Consider the following 24,817-nt stretch of genomic DNA (forward strand, 5'->3'; position numbering starts at 1 on the left):
CAACATGGTGAACGCACAGCACTGTGTAAGTAGTGAGACAGTGCCGAGAAGTGAATCACAAAATTTAAGAAAATGACTTCAATACGTTGATAGTGGGGGTTGCACAATTGCCGCACGGTTTCTGAAACACGATCCTCTCCGGGATCACAGCACGCCGTAACGCTCGACCTCAGCTCTCCCGCTTTTTGGTGCCGCGCGCGCTGCGACTTCGTGTCCTCAAGGGCTGCCGCCACCTCATCGGAGGGCGGGAACGCAGCGGCCGCGAGGGCTGAGGAGGCCCTGCGGGGGAGGAGGCTATCGGCGCGGAGCCGTATTTACTTTCCGGGGCGACAGGGCGGCTTTCCGGGGCGGTGCGTGTGCGGTGCTCGGTCCGGATTGGGGCTGCGCAGGCTGAGGGAGCGCGTCTGGAGGAGGGACGGTGCGAGCCTGGCGGCCGCCATGAGCAGTAAGTATGGGGCTCCTGCGGGGCCCGCTCCGCTGCCCGGGGTCCCTGATGGCTGCCGGGTCCGCGGCGCGCTCTGTGGGCTGAGGTGGACGCGGGGACCCCCGCCCAGCGAGGCGTGGACCTGCACCGAGGGCCGAGGTGTCTCTCTCTTCCCCGCCTCTGTGTGGTAGGGCTGGGGGCTGCTAGTGGGCACGAGTATCTGCCGGGCCACGCAGAGCGAGGTGCGGCTCCGTGGAGATGCGGCTCCGTGGAGATTGTGTTGCGTCGCGTTGTGACCCGCCCTCGGCGAGCTCAGGGCACAAGTGATGCTGATCTCATAGCTTTCCGTTGCCTTGGCTGTGCAAGGCCACAGAAAATAAATATTCAGAGAAAATAAATGGCCAAGAATAAATTAAACAAACGAAAAACTTATTCATGTGCAATTGATGAAACAGATGAGAAACGTGATAGGTAGAAAAACTGGTACCTTAAAGTATTTAAAGTCTATCTGCAGCTTGAGTATGGCGTTCAGTTCTGGGCCCCTCACTACAGGAGGAGGACATCAAGGCCCTGGAGTGTGTCCAGAGAAGGGCAGTGGAGCTGTGGAGGGCCTGGAACGCAAGTCTTATGGGGAGCAGCTGAGGTAACTGGGATTGTTCAGTTTGGAGAGACTTGGGAGACATGGCTCTCTGCACCTCCCTGAAAGGAGGTTTTAGCGAGGTGGGGATCAGCCTCTTCTTCCATTTAGCAACAAGGTGACAGGAGGCAATGGATTTAGCTAAATTACTATGGGAAGGTTCAGATTGCATATTAAGTAAAGTTTCTTCTCAGAAGGAGTGGTAATGCACTGGAACAGGCTGTGCAGGAGGGTAGTGGAGTCACCATCTCTGGAGGTGTTCAAGAAAAGGGAAGATGTGGCACTGAGTGATGTGGTGTAGTGGTCATGGTGGTGATGGTTGATGACTGGACTAGGTGATCTTGGTGATCTCTTCCAACCTTATTGATTCTATTATGTCTGTTTGCCAAACTCAGATGTGACAAGGAAGCCTTGTGTGTGGTGGTATTCACTTCCAGCCCCTGTGTTCTTTACCTGACTTTTGAGTCCCTAAGAGTTGGAGGAATTTAAGCCACTTGACTGGGCCAGCATGAGTTGTTGGACGGAAGGATCCTGGTAGTCAACAGATATTTTGCTGTAAATATGACAAGATAACTGGCACCTTGTATATCTTGAAGCACATTTATAAGTGTTTTATTGTTAGTTAGTTAGTTTCTTTTTACTAAAGAAGGAAGGTGCACCAAAGATACTTTTCATGGCTCTGTTTAAACAATAATAAATTCAGTAATATATTTATTTATACAACTTTGATAATAGATATCTTTTCCAAACTTGAGTGTTGTCTTATCTGTTGTAGATTTTTCTTCCATCCTGATTTAAGGTATGGGGAGATTGCTTGCCAAATGTGCTAGGAAAAAAATGGAAGAGCTAACTGGGATAACTAAATGCTGTACTTTTTAGGGTCAGTAGCCATTACTTAAAATGAAACTGAAAATGAAAACATCTGTACAGATATAAAGAGGAAAAAAAAAAAAAAAAAAAGGTTTTGAGGAGAACTGTTAATTGGTGTTGTGAAAAATGCAAGCAACTGTTAAACCTTTCAAACTGTGGGGAAAAAAGAATTCCTCAAATGTTTCAGAGCTTGACACTGTATCGACTAAAACCTAATTCTGAAGTCGTTAGGAGCCTGTTTTCTCATGGAAAGCCTCAGCCCTTCAGTTCAGGCTTCAAGTAGCCTTCTGCAAGTCAGTCTTAGTATAAATCAGAGCAAAGTCTTTCTAAGAGATGCATCTTTGGGAGCTCCATTTGAATTATGTTCTTTGACTCAAAGACAAGGTGGTATCTCTTGTGGTGTAAAGCCTTGTAATGTTGTTACTAAAAGCCTTATTTTATTAATATATATATACATTTAATAATGGATTCAGAATTAAAGAACAAAAAAGTATTAATTGCTTAAAAGTAATAATGCTTGATGTGACATTAAAGCTACTAATCCAATTGCTTGGCTAATCTACCTGTGTAGCTCATGACCTATGAGTTTTCCATTTTGATTAGATGTCAAGCTAAAAAAAATAATACTAATTTTGCTCTTTGTGAAACATCAAAGTTATGAAATACTATGCAGGTTTTTGTGGTGGTGGTGGTGGTTGTGGGTTTTTTTTTTTTTTTCCTTTTTTCCAGAATAACATAAGTAGAAGAGTTAAGGTCTTTGTTTCCTTTATCTGACAGTAACATAGCATAAGATTTATGGAGGGAATTGTTACATAGGGAGGGAATAACACCATGGTCTATACTTATCTCCCTACCCAATTTTAGCCCTTAAACTTAAAAGAGCTGCTCCTTGATGTTTGACCTCCTTTCCTGATGGCTACCTCTATATATAACATGTATTTTTAGCTGTAGTGTATTTCTAGTGGATGTGAAGGCAACTTCCTGTAGATTTTAGCATTACTTAATACTGCTAATTCTACTTGCTAATTACTTACTATTGTTTCATTGGCAGCGTTGAAAAAACTGAACTTTAAAGGGAAATAACATAAGGATCCTAGATTTATGTACTTGTCAAAAATTAGGCATGTTTTATGTCAGTTTTATGATAGTTTCAAAGCACGTGAAAATAAGGCTTGTTGAGGATGAGGCAGTAGGGTTGTAGTGTAGTACTACAGGGTAGCATGCAGATCAGGTCTGGGTTGGCCTCTGAACTGGTACTAGAGCAAGCAAGAGCAATTTCAGCCTGAGATTTTATGTACAGGACTTCAAGAGGTATGTAAGAGAATTCTGAATTTTTGTTTTTAATCTGTGTTTTATAAATGAAGACAGCCGTACTTGCAAATAATTTGCTGGAAAGCCTGTTTTCCTTACTTGCGTAATGAACGTCTGCGTTGTGTGCAGATATTTCTGTTAAGAGGGAGGTGCAGTACCTTCCTCTGACCTGAGGGAGACCTGAGGATATTTTGAACTTTCTTACTGAGTAGTTGGAGATGAGAGAAGACTTTGTTTTTGCTCTTTATACTTATGTATTCACTTTTTTTTTTGTATGTGTTTTACTGGAGTTGGATTTTTGCTCTCCTTAATCTATAGAAGGGTATTTTGGTCACTTTGTAATGCACTTGTTATTTAAACAGTATAGAACTGATCACACTTGGTTTTTTTTTCTGAATGTATGCGTGTCTGCTTAAAGGCTTTATTTAGAAAGTCATTAAGACTGCAAAAGAACAGAATCTTTAATAGAGTTGGTAGAGACTCGTTTTTACCTTCCATCTACCTTGAGTCAGAATTAATTTCTAAAATCTTCAAAAAATTGTTGGCGTACTACATTTTCTAGGCTTATTACAAAGAATAAGAATCTATGCTTTGCTTGAAAAAAAAAAAAAAGGCACATTTCTCAATTTCTAAAAAAAAATCAGACTGTAAAAATTATTTTTGTCTAGAATGAACTTGGAATGTTAAACATGGCAATAGTTGAGTTCTGCAGACTTGCACTTATCAGAAACCCCAGCTGTCCTCAGTATGGATGTTATGTTATGTAGGGTACTAGCCTTGTTAATAGTAAAGGTGACCTGAGCTAGTATGGAAATCGCTGGTCATAATGATGTGCTGTCATAATTGTTGTTAGTACAAATTTAAGTTCAGTAAGGACAAAATAGACATTACAATGCTCTGAATCTGTGTAAACTTAAGGCTGTTTGAGTCTTTTGGAACATTAATTAGCATGCTGATCATTTCGTGTAGGTTTTCTGTATTCTGTGTTCAGATTCTGGTATCTAGTTGCAAACCATTTCCATGTTATCAAATAGATAAAAGAAGTGTCAGAAGAAGCATCAGTTTAAAAACTAACATGGATTGCAGTTGTAAGACAAACTTAACCCACATACTTACTATTTCATTTGAAAAGTGTTTTTATGTTGGGAAATTATTAATTGCATGCATTTGTTGTAATGCAATTTAAAACTCAATACCAAGAAAAATGTCTCGTTATGTCTGCTCTCCCATCGAAAGCATAAGGCTGTAGAGGACATGAGCTTGAAGCAGTACAGTGTATCTTCCGTTTTGCTTATGTTTGGCATTGCTGTTTATGGAATCTTGTAGTAAAGCTTGAGGTTTAATTGTTTCCCTTGTTTTACAGTTGTCAGATTGATTATAAGCCATTAGATAAGTAGACATGTGTTGCTGTTTTTGTCATTAGATGCTTGATATATCAAGTACAAGTTTGTGAAACTAATCTCTGTTGTAGCACAGTGTAAAGTAGTAAGGTTTATATGAATTAAGCTTTATCTTTGTAATGGTATAATTGTTTGGAAGTTAGAACACACTTGGTGCCAGGCCTGTCTCTAGTGTCATCTGCTAGGGTTGAGAGTTATTTACATCTTCAGCTGAGTTTGTGTATGTTATTTGACTAACAGAACCAAACCTCAGACGTCATATGTCTACACAGTGGGAAGCAATTCAGAATCTTAAGTGTGATTTCTTAAAAATATCTGTAAGCATTCTGAAGCTTAGGAGCTAGATTTACATGTTTTTCCTATTACTTTTTTAAATTTTGGCATCATGTGCATCACAGACACAGCTTTTTTCATCCCTACTCCCAATCTCCCACATTTAAGATGCTTCCTCCTGCTGGGGAAGGAGTGAACTGCTTTTAATATTGTTCTGAAAATAGGAAATTCTGGGGTTGGCACCTTGCAATGCTGGACAGCAAGAGGAAGGGTCCAGTGTCTTTGATATTCCTCTTTACTGGAGGGCTTCCTGAAGGGAGGTTGTGGTGCAAAAGGGTCTGGCCTCTTCTCCCAGGTAAATAGTAGGACCCAAGGAAATGGCCAGAAGTTATACCAGAGGAGGTTTAGGTTGGATATTAGGAGAAACTTTTTCTCTCAAAGGGTGGTCAGGCACTGGAATGGCCTGCCCAGGGAGGTGGTGGAGTCGCCATCCCTGGCAGTGTTCAAGAGGCGCCTGGATGAGGAGCTATGAGAGATGGTTTAGTAGCTTGTGGCACTGATAGGAATGGGAGGGTGGTTGGACTAGATGATCTTGCAGGTCGTTTCCAACCTTGTGATTCTGTGGCTTAGTATGTGGTAACTGGAGAAGCTCACTCATGCAGAATTTTAATAATTGGCTTTCAGTCTATGCATACATTAGTTAAATGTTCTTTGGGAGAAAAAGGAGAAAAGAATTAACTACTGGCAGGTCAGAGATGTTTTTTGAGCCTAAGCTCTGAATGAAGAAATATTGGAGGTGATGTAGATTAATTAAACCACAAATTTTGTATATATTCATGTGAGCTTATAAAGCATGTTTAGACAAGCAAAGTACAATGCTACTTGTTGTTGAAATGGTGGAAAAGTTAAAGATTTTCTGGTATAGTAACAAACTGAATTTTATAGGTATTAATCAGGAAGAAGACTACGCTGGCAGTTAAGTGTTAAGGGATTTTTTTTAACAACTGTTCAGTAGTAATTCCTCTCTTTCCTGTTTTCTCTTTTCTTGTGCTCTAGTGATATGCTGTACTGGTAGTTGTCCCCATATGAGAATTTATGGGATTGCAGTTTTGACTGCATCGTACATGTAATTCAACAACAATGGCAAAATCTTTAATTTATTTCAAGCCTTTCAGTATGGCCCCACAGGTAGCTGTGCTAAGACACCAGGAGCTGGTTTTACTGCCTGTACACTGTTACATTATACTTGGTGCAGCTGCAGTATACCCTGTATCATGAAACCACTCTTATTTTAATAAGAATTTAGATTATTTTTCAAACAGTACTCCTGTATATCAGTGAAAGGTTATCTGAAACATCAAAATACAGACTTATACTACATCATTTTACTTGGAGAAAATTAATCCATAAATTTAATGGAATAACTGGCATATGAAGAATGTTTTTCAGGGCACCAGTGTTGACCACAATATACTTCTCTTAAAATTTTATTTATTTTCAAATAATAGAACTTCGTTGGATTTTCAGGTTCACAAAACAATGACGTGAAAAGGCAGTTTCTTCTAGAACGGTTACTGGATGCAGTTAAGCAGGTGAGAAATCCAATCAATGTTTCTACAGTATTGTACAATATTCTGTGTCTTCAATACTGACCGGATATGTTATTGCCTTTATTTTGTTTTTATTTTTACCAGACAAAGAAGAAACCTTGTCTTTTGTATAGTACTGCTGAATTTTTGTGTCTGCTAGCAGATGAGTGTTCTGCAGATCTTATTTAAATTTGTTGTATAGACAAGTTATATTTGTAGTGCTTATATGTCTGAGATAAATTGTTTTCTGTGAGGGCTAAATTGGATAGCATCATACAGTATCAACTTTATTTCTTCACGCTGGGGTTTCAGTGAGGGGTAAAAATGGGACTGAGGGTACAGGAAGTTCAGCATATAGATTATAATAGATTTGATTCAACTTAAAAGAGCGTGGAAGGTAAAAGAATGCCTTGAAAGTGAGATAATCGTATGTTTTATAGAAAATAGTTCTATAAATGTAGCACTGAGCTGAGAGGGAGCATTTTTTTGTTTCTATGGGTATACATTTAAAACTCAAAAGTAATAATTTTTACTTATTTTTTTTCTTCAGATAATGCAGGTATGATGTTGTGTCTAGCAAGAACTGCTAGGGTAGTCTGTTAGTGGAATATGATGCTAAAAAGCAATTTTGGTTGCAGAGTGTATTTTCCAATAGTCCATCTTGTGCTGTTTTCTTTTTGTCATGAGCTTTTATTTCTTAAATGAAAAGATTTCAGTGTATTGTGTGTCTTGCTGTAACAAAGCATTTTTAAAGTCTCTTTATTGCAGTGTCAAATACGGTTTGGAGGAAGAAAAGAAATAGCTTCAGATTCTGATAGCAGGTAAAGTATTCCGAGAAATTCTTAATGTACTTAAATTATGCATCATAATTACCTAAAATATAGGGCTCAATATACTTCATACACTCAAACTCCACTCCCCAAAACAAACAGAAAAACAAAAACAGCAAAATAATAAGCTACTAAAAAAAGCCAAACCAACTTCCAAATAAACACCTGCCCTCTACCACGATGTAGTACAGGTGTTCTGTTTCACAATTAAAAGGAAGAGCAAATTGCATTGATAGATAGGTGTGTCTGTAACGTGTTTGGGTTATTACTGTAATATATTATTTGTGAGAAAATTTTGGAAATGAAGATAGTATGAGAATTTAGATCAAAATCCAGTAAAATCCACAGTTCTCAGCATTTTGTTCTCATAGCCTTTTTTCATCTTTGAAGTTACAATTTCTTAGAGTTCTTTGTCTAGAAATCTAGGACTTCTCCATGTTTTTCTGTATTTATTTAACACACCTGTATCCCACTACGTAGTAAATACTCTAGATGTGTGAGATTTATGTACATGTATATTGGGCATTGCAGAATACTTGACTTTTTTTTTTTTTTTTTTTTACTCCATTCCACTAGCGGCTAAATTCTTAAATTTAAAAAGTGCTGCATGGTTTTCTTGCTTTTGTTCTCAGTGCATGTCAATTTTCAATAATATGAACTCTTTCCCAGAGTCTCATTTCTGTTCTGCTTTTTCAGAATTGGAAAGTCAAGTAGACTTTGTTGTTTTTTTTTTTTTTGATTATGTGTCTGCTAGCATTTCTATTTTCAACAGCACTATTTATGTTTAGCAAAAATCAGTCGTACCTACCCAAAATTCTTCTTGAGAATTGTTTAAATCTTATTCTGCTTTATTAATATTGCAACGTAAAGTTTTCATAACATGTGTACTGTGAAGCAGTACAGGTTTAAAAGCTCTACTGCTCTGCTGATTAAGGTAGATATGTGACTTCTGTTCTCTTTTAGTGCCCTTCCTAAGATCCACTGCTTTTTTGTATCCTTGAATGAAACTCCGTTGTTTTAGAATGTTCAGAGTTCTGAGCCACCTCATTAGCTATTCTTATTTAATCGCTTAATTTTAGTTCAAGTATCTTTCCTTCCTTTTTGAAAGCAGTTTTTGCAGCCAGGTGACATCTTTCTTAAAACTTAGGTTTTAAGTATTGTTTATTCACTGGCAAAAATAAAACTTGGAGAAAATCAGTGCAAACTCTGTTGGAGATCTAATTTCCTTTATATCTTAGGCCTTACTGTATTCTGTAGGTTACAGTAGTAATCCTTGTTTTGGCAGACTGAGCTTTAAAACTACTCTTGTTAGTGTTACTACTTGTATGAAAACTGATTAAATGGATTATTTTTAAAAATATTATCATAAAGAACAACATCGCTGGAATATTGTGCTTATTTTCCAATGCCTGAAGTTTCTGGGGGGCATTACAATGTTAATTTGTTTTCCTGAACTTGAATTATAATGCACTAATGCAAGCATCAAAATTGTCAACTAATTGTATAGGACAATTTAGTATATTTTCAGAAAATTTATTGCATGTGTAGTGTATGTATGAATATATAGTTGCTTTGCATGGAAATTAGGTAATCCAAAGCTGAATTACCGTGGCTAAAAAAACACTATAGCAGTTGCAGGTAACTTCATATCGCTAGTTCTACTGAGTGTAATTTGTATTTTAGCTTTAATAGCCATGATGAGACTGTGGGTTCAGCTATCTTGTACTGTTTTGTGAATAATAAAATTGATTCATCCAGAGAATCTTTCATTGTATGTAAAATAAAGGTTCTCCTGTACATACTCTGCTTAGAGATTTGGAGAAAACCTGCTCTAGAGAAATGTAGTTGACTGTTCTTTTCACGTGATTTGCATAAAAATTTTGTTGCAGAGTCACTTGCTTGTGCGCTCAGTTTGAAGCTGTGTTACAGCACGGCCTGAGGAGGAGCCGAGGATTAGCATTAACAGCAGCAGCAATCAAACAGGCAGCAGGTTTCTCTAGTAAAACTGAAACAGGTAACTCATTAATCATAACTATTCTATTAAAAAAAAAAAAAAAAAGTGCAAGGAAGCAGAATGATTTCAAATAAACGTTTTGGGTGGTGAACCAAGCTGCAGACTGCAGAGTAATTGGAATCTCATTAAGGGGTGAAAGTGGTTATTGCTTTCTTAATCTAGTATTTAACTTTCATACTAAGTTTCTGTAGGAGTTTCAGAACTGCAAAACTTTTGTTGCTTTTATTGGGCAGTCAGCCAGGGCAGTTGTTTTTTATTACTTTAAAAAAAAAAAAAGCTTCCTTTATTTTTGTGCCTTCATTTTGAGGCTTACCTTGCTTTTTTATCAAAAGTATATACAGATATTCCTCATCACTAATTTTGTAGTGAAATTTGACTTACAATTAATCTTCTATAATTTCTTAACCAGTATCCACATCTTATGATAAAGTGTTTATTTTTTGAATTTGAAATATGTAACACATGGTGGTTTTTTTTTTTGTTTGTATTCAATACTCTATGTAACTATATGCTTTAGTCTCCAAATGTAACTTCCCATTGCACTATGCAATTGCTTTTAATAGGTGTTACCTTAATGCTTTATGCATAAGGTGTTACAGTGTTGCCTTAATTTTCTCTGACAGCATCTCCTGTTGATGATAGGGTGAACTGATGGGTGTTTGTGTGCTGACCTTTTTTCTAATAAGTTAGAGCCTACAGGCTTAGCTTTCTGAGGAACTAAAGTAGTTATGCTTTTAGAGAAATCTGCATTTCTTTTACTTAATAATGGGCAGATTCTAGGTAACAAGTAAAACAATTCAGAGGTTTATAGAATCTTTACAGATTTTCTCATTTATTCTGTATGCTTTTATTCTCTTGTGTATCTCTTCATTTAACTGTTTATTCTCTTTTTATACTCTTTGTTTGTCTTCATAGGTTAAGTTTATGTGAGAATGAATGCTGTAGCTGATATCAAAACGTGGTTGCATTCCCTGGAGAATTCACTTTAAAACATATTAGGGCAGTATTGCTAAAAGATTCTAAATAGCTCAACTTTTCCATTGCCTCTGCCTTATTAAAGATACTGGACTTACTGAAACCTTTCTGCCAGTGATACTTTTTTAGCATTTTTTTACTGCACAGATTCAGAGGTTCATAGGCTAATTAAGGTTGGAATTGTCCTCAGGAGGTCTGCAGTCCAGTAAACATCTATGAAGTTAAGTGAGATTGTTTGGAGTGTTATCCATCAGGAAACTAGTATTTCCAATTGTGTAAATAATCTCAAATCATCTTCTAACTTGATGCGCTCAAATAAGAAACCATTCTTTAATTGATTGAAATTGAAATGCACAATTGCTGAATGATGTGAATTTTTTTCTTTTCTTTGTCTAAGAAGTTGATGAGCTTGGCTTCAAACTGATTTCTGTGCTCTAAATTTTGGACATTGTTGCTCATTGGTGCTGATTAATGATTCATTGTGCAATGTCATAGCTATTGCAACTGTGATAGAAGAAAAACTACGTAGCCTATAGTAAAATTATACAAATTGTTTTTTACGGAAATTAAAATCTTGCATCTAAATAGTATGTATACAATTGCTTGCTATGAAATTTAGCATCAGCTGTTAGGACATGAATTTTCGTTTAATTTTACTTTTGAAAAGAATGTGTTCATTTGAAAATGCCACTTGCATCATCTTTTTTCAAGGATGTCATGGGAAGACTTTGGGTACATGCCTCTACTTAATTTCCACTGAATAGATTTTGATTAAAAACTGATTGTCAGAATCCTTGGTATCTGTAAATAAATAGGATACCAAGAAACACTAAGTTTTGCTCTTGGCACAAGAGGAAACCTGCTTATTTTTTTCTGTTCCTGCAATAATTTCACTTCCTTCTTTTGCATTGTTCTGACTTTTAGCAAGACAGAAAAATTCTGTTGTTAATATGAAAAAATAAAATCATTAAATCATTGTTCACTTGATACAAATCCAACATTGTATGGTCTACTTTCTTTTTTGGGATATATATGTATTTGACTTTTAATGCAGATCAAATAAGCTGTAGTCAAAGGGATATGGCATAGGATGTTTTAACACTCTGATATATGCTGTGGACTTACTGTTTTATGTGTTAATCTGTCTATTAAGTTCTAGTTTAGCCAAGTATGCCCATAGTTTGCATGCCATGTAGTCCTGGGCAACCTGCTGTAGGTGACTCTGCTTGAGCAGGGTTTTGGGCCAGGTGACGTCCAGAGGCCTCTTCCAAATTCAGTGTTTTTGTGATTGGCAGTTCCATCTTTCCTGTATTTCATTGTTCACATTGTCTCACTTAGAACAATTCTGAGTTATTCTTGCACAGATATCAAATCTTATTAGCAAAACTTCTAGTAAATGAGTCTAACCTATTTGTTCAGTTTTCAAAAACTATGGCACTGTTGACAGCTTTACTAATCTAATGGCTTTCAGTAGAGATTAATAAATAAAATTGTACCCCCAAATGAGTGCATTTCACCAGAAATCACAACCTGTAGTAAAAACCTCTTTGAAACCTGACTGTGTGCTGTTTATTTAGCAGAGAAAAAGGGGAACATCATGGATGACCTCTTCCTGGTACTGCAACTACATTAAAATGATTTAGAAATGTGATAAGGAGTGACAGAATCTGTCCATTTTCTCTTTCATATCTATATCTATATATATCTATATATATATTTTTTTTTCTTAAAGGCCTGTCTACCCTAAATTCAGTTTCTTAGTACATTACTGACAATATAAATTTTCAGCTTTCAAATACTTATGTGAATGTAAAAAAAAAAGTTTTATCAGTGTTTGGGCAGTGCAAGGGAAGTATTGTTGTGGGAACAGGTGTTGCCTTTTATATTTAACACTTGACTTTATCCTTTGCATGTCTGCAAATTATGGATCAACCCATTCCTTTTTACTTAAATTCTATCATTTCGATTTTATCATTTCGCAGAGAACAGTAAAAAAGTGTTCTAGACGCATTTCTTTCTTTGCATAGCATATTCCCAGATGTGAATCTGTTTCTTGAGTGAAATACTAGTTTAAATACACTCTGCAACTTGAATATGATTATTTTAGAATGTAGGCACAAATCCTTCAATGTGTTTGGTGTCTTCAGTAAAGTGACAAGTTCTAAGTGCTTAAGTGGCCAAAATTCTGTAGAAATAATGTGAGAGTTAACTGGAGAGTTATATGTAGATAGTAAATCGTTCACTTTTTTTCAAGTTATAAAACAGTCAGGGAACAATATATAAAATTGCATGGTAAATTTATTTTGTTGGGATTTATTCAATTGGGAATATTGGAGATAATTTACTGTGTGAATCAGTCCTTGTTTTGAAATAATATGTAATGAAACTTGCTTTGATAGGAGAAAGTAAAATATGTGGGTTGCTCATAAAGTAATGCCTCTTGTTGTATGATACTGGCTCAAGGCATTAGAGATGGATGTTGGTGGGATGGCAGCAGAGGCTGAACCTTCCCACTATGTCTTGTTGCTGTGCAACAGATGGTAGCAGAGGGGCAGTCTGACAAACTGGTGTCTGACATGGAGGTGTATATGAAGGGAGAGTGTAGAATTCCGTTCTACATATGGGGAAAAATTGCACACATTGACATTCATGGGTGTGTGTGAATGTTTCTGTTCACCATACAATGAATGTGAGCATAGTGGCTGTAGGTGTTGCATTTCAGCAGTGGTAACGGCGGCATGAAAGGAAAGCAATGTTCCAGACAGCCATGTACAGCTGCCACAGCATGAAATTAAAAGCATCTCAATTTCCTCATCTGTGTGAATCAGATAACGGTGGTGACTGTTGAAAAACACTGTTTTGAGAATTTGCTTTACCAAACAGTGTTATTTGCTCTTTGAATCTGTTGTAGTTTTCACTGAGACAGATAGGAGGCATTACTTTCCAAGCTACCAATGTAGATAAAGCAAGAGCTTACTGTGATGCTTTTGTTTTGTTTTTCTGCAGAGCCAGTGTTTTGGTACTATGTGAAAGAATTTCTGAATAAACATGAACTACAGCGCTTTTACTCTCTGAAGACAATTACTACAGATATCGGCAGAGGTCGGGCTTGGTTGCGCTGTGCATTGAATGAACATTCCCTAGAAAGATATGTTCATATGCTACTTGCAGACAAGAATCGGCTTAGGTACTGTATTTGATGTCACTGTAATGCAGGAATTGTGCATGTAGTGAGAAATGAAATATTGAGACTGAAAAGTCATCAAAATACCAACAGAAAAACTCCCCAAGAAATACAACTGTAATAATGTATAGTGTTATTTCTAGTCTAGTTTTCCTACTTTGACCTCACATGTGTTTATTTTGTTCATTTTTGAAATTTTCAGTCACTGAGATAGTGGCTTGTGCCCAAATTTGTGTGTGACCTGAAGCTGGCTTCATTTTTGCATGTGAGAATATACGCTTCTATATTTATTTCCATCCTCTTTCCTGACCCTCTTTCCTGCTCTTTGAGCAGTTGTTCTCTCTGATACCTTAATACTGTTATGAAAGAGACTTTGAGTGCCTCCCTCTCTCTAATGAAATCACATAGTATTTCAGCCTTGATTTTGTTATTTCAGAGTAGTAGTTGCCTGTAGCCCGCTTGCAGGTGCTTACCCTGTAGTTTACAAGCTCTGCCAGTCAAGCAGTGGGTAGCTACTTCTGTAGGTTACTTGGAAATATTTTATGAACTTCCTTTTACAGAATTACCACATGAATGATTTCTTAGGTTTTCACAATACAAAATATACTTTGGATGTGCAAAATACACAAAAATGTTCATTCTTGCCTGAGTCTTACCTTTTCTGTTACACATATTACAATCCTTTTTTTGTTTTCTTTTTAATCTGTGGCATTTATTATTCTAATTGTTGAGCTTGAGCTACTTAGTGAATTCAGCAGAAAAGCTCTATTTCCATTTGCATCAACTAATGAATATACTTTCAGAACTGATCTCTTTAGTAACTTTCAGTCTGTTCCAGCCCTCTGTAGCTTTCTTGCAAGATAGATTTTAAATGAAGTCAAATAGAGACAAAGCAAGATTTACAACAGTTTTCAGATTTTTATTGTCGGAGAGATTTGTGGTTTAGATTACTTGGTTTAGTACTCTGATGCCTGTAATGGTGTATGTGCTGTAGCAAGACTGTCAGCACTCTGAGCACTGTAAGTGAACTCTTGTTTCCAAAAATGCTTGTTGTAGAATACTTAAGATATGTTATTTAAATTTAAGTGGAATTTCCAGAATCAGTTTACGTTCTTGACTCTTATCAGTTTTGAAAACTTAAATGAATCTATTATGTTATGTAGATTCTGTTCTATTCTATATTCTATTCTGTTTAATGTAGATTGAGGTCTTTTTTGCTGTCTGTTTTTATGTTTTCTTTTAAATCTGAAAGCTGACAGTTGAAACACAGCATCCTGCTACTAAAAAGGACTGGATTTAGAACAACTAACATTTTGTTCACTGTGAAGTTTCTTTTCCTTGCATCAAATTCCTAGTTGACCCTAACAATTTAGGGTAATTGATGTGGTTTCGGGTGTTGAAACAGCCTGTCAAAGTTAGTAAGATATTTAGGTTGTGTTCATGCATTTGTATGCATGCTTTGTAAATGTCCGGTGACCATAAAGTCAACTGTAATTATTTTAAAACTTATGTATGTTGAATAGCAGCAATAGACATTGACAAACAATTGTGATTACTATTGTAGCATGAACATCCTTGTCCTAAGTGTTTTTTTCTTACCTGGTAAAAAAGATGTGGAGCTACAACCACAGATAAAATACAATTTCAATGAATCTCATAGTTTTCAGCTAAGGAAATGCATGTTTATTTATTGTGATTGTTTAGACAGTCTAAATATTTCAGATGTTCATCGAGTTACTGTGATGTACGTTTGATCTGTTGATGTAGTCGTACTTATTTTTCAGAGTTTTGAAAGTGGAATGTATTGTAAATGTTCAACTCAATATTATTTTCTTTTTCTTTTCACATCATAGTGTCTTATATGAAGACTGGTCTTTTATGATGGATGAAGAACGTTCTAGTATGATTCCTACAATGGCAGCTGGTAACACCTCTCTTATATACTACTATTTTGGGAAAACTGCTTCATTTTGAGATGTCATTTCTGTTTCACTTGTAAGGATTTTCTCTGTTAGCTTCTGCGGAGAATATGCATCAGATACACATTCGGGTAAACGGTAAAGGTCTTATGCCAGTTTACGTTATGAATTTTCTAAATCCTGAGTCTAGCTTTTCTATAGGTTCCAAAGTGTTTCAGATAGATTTTCTGACCCTTTGCTACTAAGGATAATTCTTTTCTTCCTCTAAAACTATCTTGATTTGAAGAAAAAATGGGTTGCTCTTGACCTGAAAAGAATAATAGAGGTAGGATTTTTTTAGTCAGACCCAGAATGCAGATAAATGTACTGGAAGAAAGTGTAAGACCTGGCTACATATAGCTTAATTTTCTGGAATGAAGTCTCAGAAGCTGCGTATTGTTATTGTATACATCGTTTTTCTGAGGTACACTATCACATGCTTCTCTATGCAAGATAGAATTCACAGGTTTTTATTCATGAAGTATGGGATGCAACAAATTTTAAAGCTGCAGTGAAGATTTAAAAGACTGTAAATAAACCAGTTCAGCTGCACATTACATACTCAAAAAGTACTGTGAACTGCATAAGTAAAGATAAATTCAGAACTTGAAAACACTTGAGTAGTATTTTAGAAAGAGTGAATGATATGTAGAAAAGAAAGAATTCATGCATAGAGAATGGCAGGAAAATCTGGGGGAAAAATGTTTTACCTGTCAGCGTTGTTATATACCTAGGTTCTATTTCTGTAACTTTTTTGTAAAGTGGGGTTTTGGTCTTACTTTTTTCCCTTCTTTTATCTGAAGGTCTGAACTCCATTCTGTTTGCAATCAACATTGATAATAGAGATTTAAATGGACAAAGCAAATGCACACCCACAGTGTCTGATCTGTTAAAAGAATCAACACAAAATGTAACTTCATTATTGAAAGAATCCACTCAGGGTGTTAGTAGTCTTCTTAGAGAGATAACTGCATCCTCTGCTGTCTCCATTCTCATAAAACCTGATCAAGACACTGATCCGCTTCCTGTTCTCTCAAAGAATGTAAATGCTGGTAAGCATTTTTGCTGTACTGATGTCATTCAAAAACTTATGTACTGTCATAGAAAAAAAAATCTAAAAAATGCATGTGCTGTGCGTACAAAACAGTTGAATGTGAAATGTTAGGTGTGGTTCATTCTTCTTTAATTTTGTTTTCAAAACTACAGGTGTGGATAATGGGAAGCTAATAGTTATTTTGGCTTCCTTTTATCAGTGCAAGAGGGAAGCTAGACTGTCGTGTTGGTGCTGTAATTGTGACCTGAATTTCAACTTCTTACTCATAAAATTATGCTTTGAAGTGTCTGATGTAATGATTTTTCACTTTTAGTATGTTTACTTTTGGCATTTCATTAGCCATCTAAACTGTTGTTATATACCAGATAAAAAAAAAAAATTAAGCCTGTAGTCTTCAAACAGCAACTAAATTTATAGTCTAAACTCCTATATGAAACAGGTAATTACCACAAATAAAAAATTAGTCATTGCTTTTCTTGGACTTTAAATATGTTAGTGGTGTAACCACTTTGCAGGGCACCATCACTGACAAGGGCCTGATATTTTAGTGCCTTGTAATTTAAAATTAATCAATTAAAATGTGATATTTATTATACATTAGAGTCTTAAGCAGAGTCTGTAGACTCTTTTGCAGGGTCTGTGGTGATGGAACAGGAAATGGCTTGAACTTCAAAGAGGACAGATTTAGGTTAGGTATAAGGAAAAAGTCTTTTACTGTGAGGGTGGTGAGGCACTGGAACAGGTTGCATAGTTTTGTGGCTGATGTTCCATCTCTGGAGACTTGAAAGGCAAGCCTGATCTAGCTGTGCATGTCCCTGTTCATTCCAGGGGAGTTGGACTAAGATGACCTCTAAAAGTCTCTTAAAACTCTAAGGACTCTATAATTGTCAGTTTCAAAAGTAACGAAGGTGTATTTTATTATCTTTATCGTCATTATTTCCCAGGAATATTTCATGGTTTTTTTCCTTTTGTTAGATATGCTCTGAAATACACACTTATAAAAGTAGGTGCCTGAGAGGCTTTTTCTCTTGGATTTCATTTTGTTGTTTGTTGAAATATTTTTTTCCACTTCCAATTAAATACTATTATATATGCACCTCAAAAATAATTCTTGAAATTTGAGTTACTTCGATGTGTATGGAAAGATAATGAAATGCCTAATTAAATGGATTCTTTCTTCTTTTATAAACTCATTCAGTACATGAGTTCTGTTAATGTAATACATCCTTTTTTTCTTTTTTAAAATATGTAAACTTTTATGTTGCTAATAGAATTGAAATATAAGAAAGATCGAAAAAAGAAGAAGAGGGTGACAAATATAATATCATTTGATGAAGAAAATGATGAACTAAATGTGGGAGAAGCCACAAAGACCCCTATTATGGGACAAAGTTCAGAGGAGAGTTTAGATAGATCTTCAGTTTTTATATTACCCTCATCTGAAACCAATCATGGAAAAAATTCTAATGAGAATGAAAGTAACCACTCGTGGAAAAGTAATTCTGTTTTTATGAATGGAGAGTATGAATACCAGAAACTAGATGTGAAAAGTATTGATGATGAAGATGCAGATGAAGATGAACTATGTGGAAAAACATCAGGAAATAAAGGCACAGAAGCAGAAACTGAACCTTCTGAAAAGTAAGTAACTTTATTGAAGAAACCAGTGGTAAATTTTTCTCTTTTTTTCCTTCTACTTTCATGGTCACTGGCAAATTTGCCTAACTCACAAAAATCCTGGTAGAGTTTTTTTTTTTTTTTTTTTTTTTTTGGTTAGTTCTCTGTTTAAACTATTTGGACTAGTTTTGGGATATTTTGCATTTATGTTTCACCTAAAATCAGAATCTTGAGATTTCAGATTTATTCTCCATGACATTCTCAGTTTCCAAAATTTTTGCAAAGCTGCAGTTCTGACTTCTTTGACATTTACTTATTCTTAGTGTGATACCGGCTTTAGTTTGGCTTCACAGAAAACCCATGTATTTTAAGCAGAGCCTGCTAGTATCAGAGTAATGTTTACCAAGACAGAATCATAAAACTGATAGTTTGAAATAATCTGATCTTCGAATCATGGAGTTATAGAATAGTTTAATTGACCTTAAAATCATTGAGCTCTGCCTCCTGCCTTGGACAGGAGCACCTTCCACTGGACCACCTGTTGCAGTGTCTCATCATCATAATGGAAAAGAATTTCTTCCTAATGTCTAATCTAAAACTATCCTCTTTTAGTTTAAAAACTGTTACCCTTTGTTCTGTTGCTACTCCCTGATGAAGAATCCCTCATCTTTTCTGTAAGCCCCTTTTAAGTTCTGGAAGGCTGCTAAAAGAAATTTGTGTGTGTCTTCTGTGACTTTATGTACATCTGAACTAAGAAATTGGCAGGGAGATTGAAATAAAGGCTTTTCATGCAGTCATATCTCTGAAAGAATTATGAGCATTGTGGAAATCTTTGACTATGTAATATTTGCTTTTGTTTTTCTGTATAGGCCTCATGAAATTGTCACATGCAATTCTCAGATATGCAGCTGGACTCCTCTGCAAGTTTTGAATTATGACTCAGATGTCCTGTTTCCTGTCAGTGCTGTTGACTCCCAAACTGGTAAATATTTTAATTGTATGTAATACCAACAAGCTTTGTAATGAAATTTCTAACGTGCAGCAGTGGTGAGCAAGCATGGCATTGTACAGACTGAACAAGATGTTCGAATTTTTTTTTTCTAGACAGTAACAAAGTTCTTTGTAGTAGTCTTATAGCTCATTTCTAAGCTGGTTAGTTGAAGAGGATTTATCCATGTGAAAATAGACTAGAGATCTATTGTCATTAAGCTGTAGTCTTGTATGCGTGGTGTTTTGCTAATTATTTGAATGGTTGAATAAGAAGTGTCCTTATCCAATTGGTAGATGCCAGTGAGCTGGAAGAAGCTAAAAGGTTGTTTGGTAGTTTAATTTGACCTTGGAGATCAGAGAAACTACTAACTATTGAATGTAATTCAATAGAAGTTGTTATCTCTGTATAAACAGGATGAGGAGTGATTGGCTAGGAAATAGTTGGAAAAAGTTATGGGAGTTATACGGGGTTACAAGTCCATAATGAATTAGCAGTATTGTGCTTCTACACTGAAAGCACGTTTCACACTGAGATGCTTAAATGAAAGAGTCACTTGTAAGTTTATGCACTGGTGGCCTCTACACTTTTGGGTACTGTACTTAAAGAATGGTGTGGTCCATACCTTGAAGAAAGCAATGAGAACGGGTAGAGGTATGGATAACAGCGCTCACTACGTTTTCAGTATCTGTTCTAGTGTCAAAAAACTTCCTCAGAAATGTATGGAGTTGATATTTGCTAGCTGTTTATAAAACATTGCCTTTGAGTATTTCAGAAACCAATTATCACTTCCCAGTGGCATTCAGATAATCTATTTTAACGGTAAAATATTGAACGCTTTTTGGATATCCATCATTTGTTCTGAGAGTTTAAAGAGACCGTTAAATAAACAGCTGTGAAAAAGCATGGTTTTCTTCTGTATGTTAAGAGATAAAAATAACATGACTCATAAAATAATGCTCTACTGCCCTCTGCTGTGTTCTAGTATTTGTACCTCTTAAAAGGTGCCAGAGGCTCAGAAAAAAAAAATAGAAAGTGTTTCATTTTTTTCCAGTTTTCCCGTAATATATGTATATATATATTTCAAATATATAACACAGAGTGTTATTTGCTCAAATGAGTTTTCAGAGTCTGCTGTTATGCCTCAGGGATGTGTCAGGACATATGGTATTTCCACATACATAGAAATGAGAGAGCCAGAGTCAAAAATCAGTTTCCTGGAAGGAAAATGGAATATATAGTTAGGAACTTAAAAAACAAAACAAAACAACAACAACAATTTCCCGTCATTTTTATTATTATTATTATTATTATTTCGTACTTCCTGATTTTTATATTCTATGCTTATTTTTTTAGCTTGTGATTTCAGGATTGTTTTACGGTATCTTTGTAAACCTTACACACTGAGGTGCAAAAACATACATACATGTATTTGTTTATTTATTTATTTATGTTTTTCTTAATACATTCCTAGGAGGAGGATGGTGTTGTTTGTTTCCTTTCAAGTGACCCTACCATCGTGGCAGGCCCAATGATGTATATGTTTTGATACTGAAAGTTGTGGATCTGTGGACAGATGTGTATTTTCCATGCTTTTCTGAGAAATACCTTATTTCTGATATTTGGTTTATAGGGTGTGTGTACCAAATGTCAAAAAAAAAAAAAAAAAAAAAAAAAAAAAAAAGAGAAAAAAGTTGACGAAAAGCCATGATACTCTGTTGGGAACATATGAAGGAATGGCACCTTTTCAGGATTTGAGATACTGGGGACTAACTACAAATTCCATTCCTGCTAGTCACAAAGCAGATTTGTAATGAGTATCAGATGTCAAATGTTAATTGAATTCCTGGGACTTGTAAAAATAAGTTCAATAAAAAATTTCTTCATAACTTTACTGCGTTGTTATCGATGTTAAATATCAACATCTATACTATAATAAGTAGTTTTGCTATAGGAAAAATTTTCCAAGCAGATGATTGTGTTACAATCCTACCTGTGTGAGGGGTGAATGTGCAGAAGGCACATTTGGAGAAGGTTTTTAAGCAGTTAAAATTCTTTAGTAAAGTTAAGTTTTATCTGGGTGAAAATGCGATTATTTTCTTTTTGGTTTTGTTTTTATTTTTAAAATACTGTGAACTCAAGAAAGCTTATATATGCATTCTGCTTTAGATAAATTGGAGAATGGAGGGGGGCACGAAGATGTTCTTGATGCAGTAGAACTGTTTCCAAGAAGATCTGATCTTTCCTACAGGTATGTGACAGGACAAATATGTCTTGTTAGGAAAAGAAAGACCCACGAAAAAGCCACTTGCAGCTTATAGATAGCTGCCAGCTTACTATGGTTGTCTAACAGATAGCATTCAGCACTGGAAAACAAACTGTTAGGCTAATCTTGGAAATGTTTGGAAGGACAAAGTAGGTTTTATGTTGTTCGAGTATCTTAGCCAAGCTTTTTGTGACTTGTTGATTGAGCGTTTTTTGCTTCTGCTCTTAAATCAGATGAAACATATCTTAAACAAGAATTGAACACAAAGTAGTTGAATATGTGTTGTTTTATGTGCATGATTATGTTTTGAATAGTTGATGAGAATTCCAGTTTCTTTTTTCTTAAGTTTTGGATTCCGGATTTTGTTTACATTTATTGATGACATTGTACTTCTTTAACTAGAGTGGAAGTCAGTCCTCCAGCTCAAGTGAATACTTTAAGCAATATGTTGCCTTCAGCCACTATGCCCGAATCGATGACAATTAGTAAGTACTTCCTTGATGGATCTAGATTAAAGGAATTAATATTTCAAGTCCTGTAATTCTTGATTTCTATTTTCATTTCAGTAACATCTGTTTATAGAGGATTCATTTCTTATATGCTGGCCACAACAGCTGCTCTAAAATAGTTTATTTGGCAATACAAGGTCCATTGCAGATGCATACATTAGCCTCTCTTTCCACAGAACTGCTATAAGTACCCTAGCTATGGATTGTTAAAAGAATGGTAATGATTTGATCAGTATCCTTAAATTTTCTGCAAGTTGCACAAGTGCTAATGGTTCTTTCTGATACGATCTTGTTTGGCGTGTTTTTTGTAAGGCCTAATAGGGCAAAAAAAAACAAATCCTGAACTCCTTTTATACTCAGTACATGGTTTTAATATGGAAAATCTGTTCCAAACATGTATTCATGAAATATGTATTTAATAAATGGAAATTTTATTTATGATTGAGGACTTATTTTCAGTAGTGTTAAGAATTGTGCTTGATGGGATAAAGTAGCCTTTGCTGTAAGAAAGAGACTTGGAGAAGCATTGGCTGTCTATTTACCCCATCTTTAAACCTTTAAACCTTCACATAAACTTGCAGAATGAAGAATAGTTCTTAAACTGTCCTACTGTCTAAAGACATGCACAAGAATAGTTTTATTTTTTCTCTCTGTACAGAAAGTTTTGTGACTGAACTGGTGGATATAGCTTTGTTCCTGAAGCTCTGGGCTGTGTGTATGTTTGTTTTTTTTTTTAAAACTGTGTCCAAATTTTAAATGATAACATTTAGGAATACAGAAGTGACACAGGCAACATTCATGTGTGAAATTGATTTAATCAAAATGAATGAACACTACGATATTTTAATGCCGCATTCCAATCTAATGTTGATATGCTAAAGCAGGTGGGCCATGCATTTTTATTGGATTTTGTTTCGTGCTTTAGTATAGATCTGCTTTAGTGAGATTTAGAAAGCCAAAAAATCCTTTCTTGCAATGTGCTTTTTGAAGTGGGAATCTAGTTTGGGGCTTTGAAGTCACGTAGTGGAAGATGTATATATAGGTGGAATCACTGTTGATAGTTACTGTGATGCTTTGGTCAATGTATACTTATGTTTGTTACTTTTACAGTCTAATCCTTCTTTTCTAATTTGTTTTAGCTGGCTTTTTTTATTTTTTTATTTTTTTTCTCTCAGTAATAGAGTTTTAATGGGAAACTTCCTGCTTTTATTGCACTTCATTGCTTTTATTGCTTCATAGATACCAGCAGAGGCCACAGTTGGTCTCTTCAGTTGCTTAGACAGTACATACGTGTAATTGAGACAACCATGAAATGCACAGTAGACTTTGAGATTTTCAATTCTTGATATTTAGCAATTTCTAAATGAAATGAACCATAGTATCAGAAGAAACATAGATGGAACATTAAATTTTTATTCTAGACAAGGTTTTGAGGGAACAAACAGGAGAAGGATGTCAATCTACGAAGCCAGTGGAATTATTTGTAAATAATTATCATTATAATAAAAATTCAACTGCTTGTTCTTACAAGTTAATACTTTTGTAAGAGCTGTTTCCAAATATGTTGAACACAATACTTTTTTCAAGTTTGTTGCTACTGGATGTGGATCTACCATACAGGAACAACTCCATGCTATTACAAACCCAGACACTGAGGTTCTTTTTCTGTATTTCAATTAGTGGAAGCCTTATTAAATGGTGAAGCGTATAGCTTGGTTGCATAGAAACTAATTCTAACACAACAATAAAGAAAAATTGACTGCAGTAGTGCAATGAACAAAGCTGGGAGGTCTCCAGTGACTATGGGTTTTTGTACTTCTTAATTTTGAAAACAAAGCTTGAAATAAGTTGCTTTTTTTTCTTCTTCTTTTCCAGTTTCCTTTCAGATATACTTGAATAGAACTGGCCTTTTTATCACTCCTTTTGATATGCAGGACAGAAAAACAACAATGCAACAAAACACAGTTATGAGAAACTGTGTATGTATTCAGGTGTTTGCTAGAAGCCATTCAAATCTTTGAAGGGCTGCTCTATTTTGTGGATTTGTACAAGATCTGAAAGTCAAAATCTCTTTTAGGTTAGATGATTAAGCCATAATATTTCTTTCTGTAGATTTATAGGAATTAGTAGTAGTACAGCTGTGCAGTTAGATTGCAAAACCTTTATGATAACAGCAGGATTCCAAGTGCATGGCTTTGAGCTGACACTTTTCTTTACAGTTCAGAAAAGGTACTCTGGTAACAACATTAAACATAACTCAGAAGAATGCAAGTGAAATACTGACTTGTGTACAGAAAGTTGATTCTTAAGTTATCCCCACACTGAAACAGAAGATCTCCCTTGAAATGGTAGTGCAGCTGAAGATATTTCTTACAAGTTCAAAGAAATTGTCTTAATTTTTTTGTCTTGATATTGAAATTAAATTATTTTTGAAGTTATTTATATGAAGTAAGGTTTCTCTAATAGGAAATAGAATCAGAAATTCTATCATCTTTAAAACAGTAGACTGAACTTGAGAAGAAATGCCATGAGAAAGCGATGATGTCATCTCTACTATGGTCTCATAGTACTTAGATGACTGTGTCAGGTTTTGTAGCAAAGAAAGTAAGCAATTTCAAGAAGATTAGCAAGTAATAATGTATTTCATTAATACAGTGAAAAGGTGATGCATTATATCTTAAGATGCCTCATTTGGCTGTGATTAAAACAGCCTCTACTACAGACAAACTTATGTTTATATTAAAACTAAATAGAGATTGATTTGATTGATACTTCTGGAACTATGTTAAATAATACAGTTTTCAAATGGTTGATGAGATCAAGAGAATTGTTAGGTGCTTTGTTGAGTAGCAAGTGATTTTGACATCATCCTAAGTGTGCTGCTGAAATAGCACCTCTGCATAAATGACTGTTAGATC

The 24,817-nt window shown here is 35.5% G+C and overlaps 1 protein-coding gene across 3 annotated transcripts in view; it reads left to right on the top strand.

Moving 5' to 3' along the window:
* The first annotated feature begins 378 nt into the window (after nucleotides 1–378).
* Nucleotides 379–24,817, top strand: part of SNX29 (sorting nexin 29) — a 79,321-nt gene continuing 54,882 nt past the window's right edge. For 2 of the 3 annotated variants that reach the window (XM_042864369.1, XM_042864371.1), the window contains exons 1-11: nucleotides 379–445; nucleotides 6,443–6,507; nucleotides 7,273–7,325; nucleotides 9,224–9,348; nucleotides 13,330–13,510; nucleotides 15,361–15,431; nucleotides 16,269–16,517; nucleotides 17,791–18,160; nucleotides 19,006–19,118; nucleotides 21,294–21,375; nucleotides 21,793–21,875. In XM_042864369.1, coding sequence (XP_042720303.1) covers nucleotides 439–445; nucleotides 6,443–6,507; nucleotides 7,273–7,325; nucleotides 9,224–9,348; nucleotides 13,330–13,510; nucleotides 15,361–15,431; nucleotides 16,269–16,517; nucleotides 17,791–18,160; nucleotides 19,006–19,118; nucleotides 21,294–21,375; nucleotides 21,793–21,875 — 1,399 coding nt within the window. In that variant the 5' untranslated portion in view covers nucleotides 379–438. Of the gene's footprint in view, nucleotides 446–6,442; nucleotides 6,508–7,272; nucleotides 7,326–9,223; nucleotides 9,349–13,329; nucleotides 13,511–15,360; nucleotides 15,432–16,268; nucleotides 16,518–17,790; nucleotides 18,161–19,005; nucleotides 19,119–21,293; nucleotides 21,376–21,792; nucleotides 21,876–24,817 lie in introns of those variants that run through there. The other variant, XM_042864370.1, reaches the window with a different exon arrangement.

This window comes from Lagopus leucura, unplaced genomic scaffold, assembly GCF_019238085.1.
Source record: "Lagopus leucura isolate 7727_CA_CO unplaced genomic scaffold, USGS_WTPT01 Super-Scaffold_760, whole genome shotgun sequence".
NCBI lineage: Eukaryota > Metazoa > Chordata > Aves > Galliformes > Phasianidae > Lagopus > Lagopus leucura.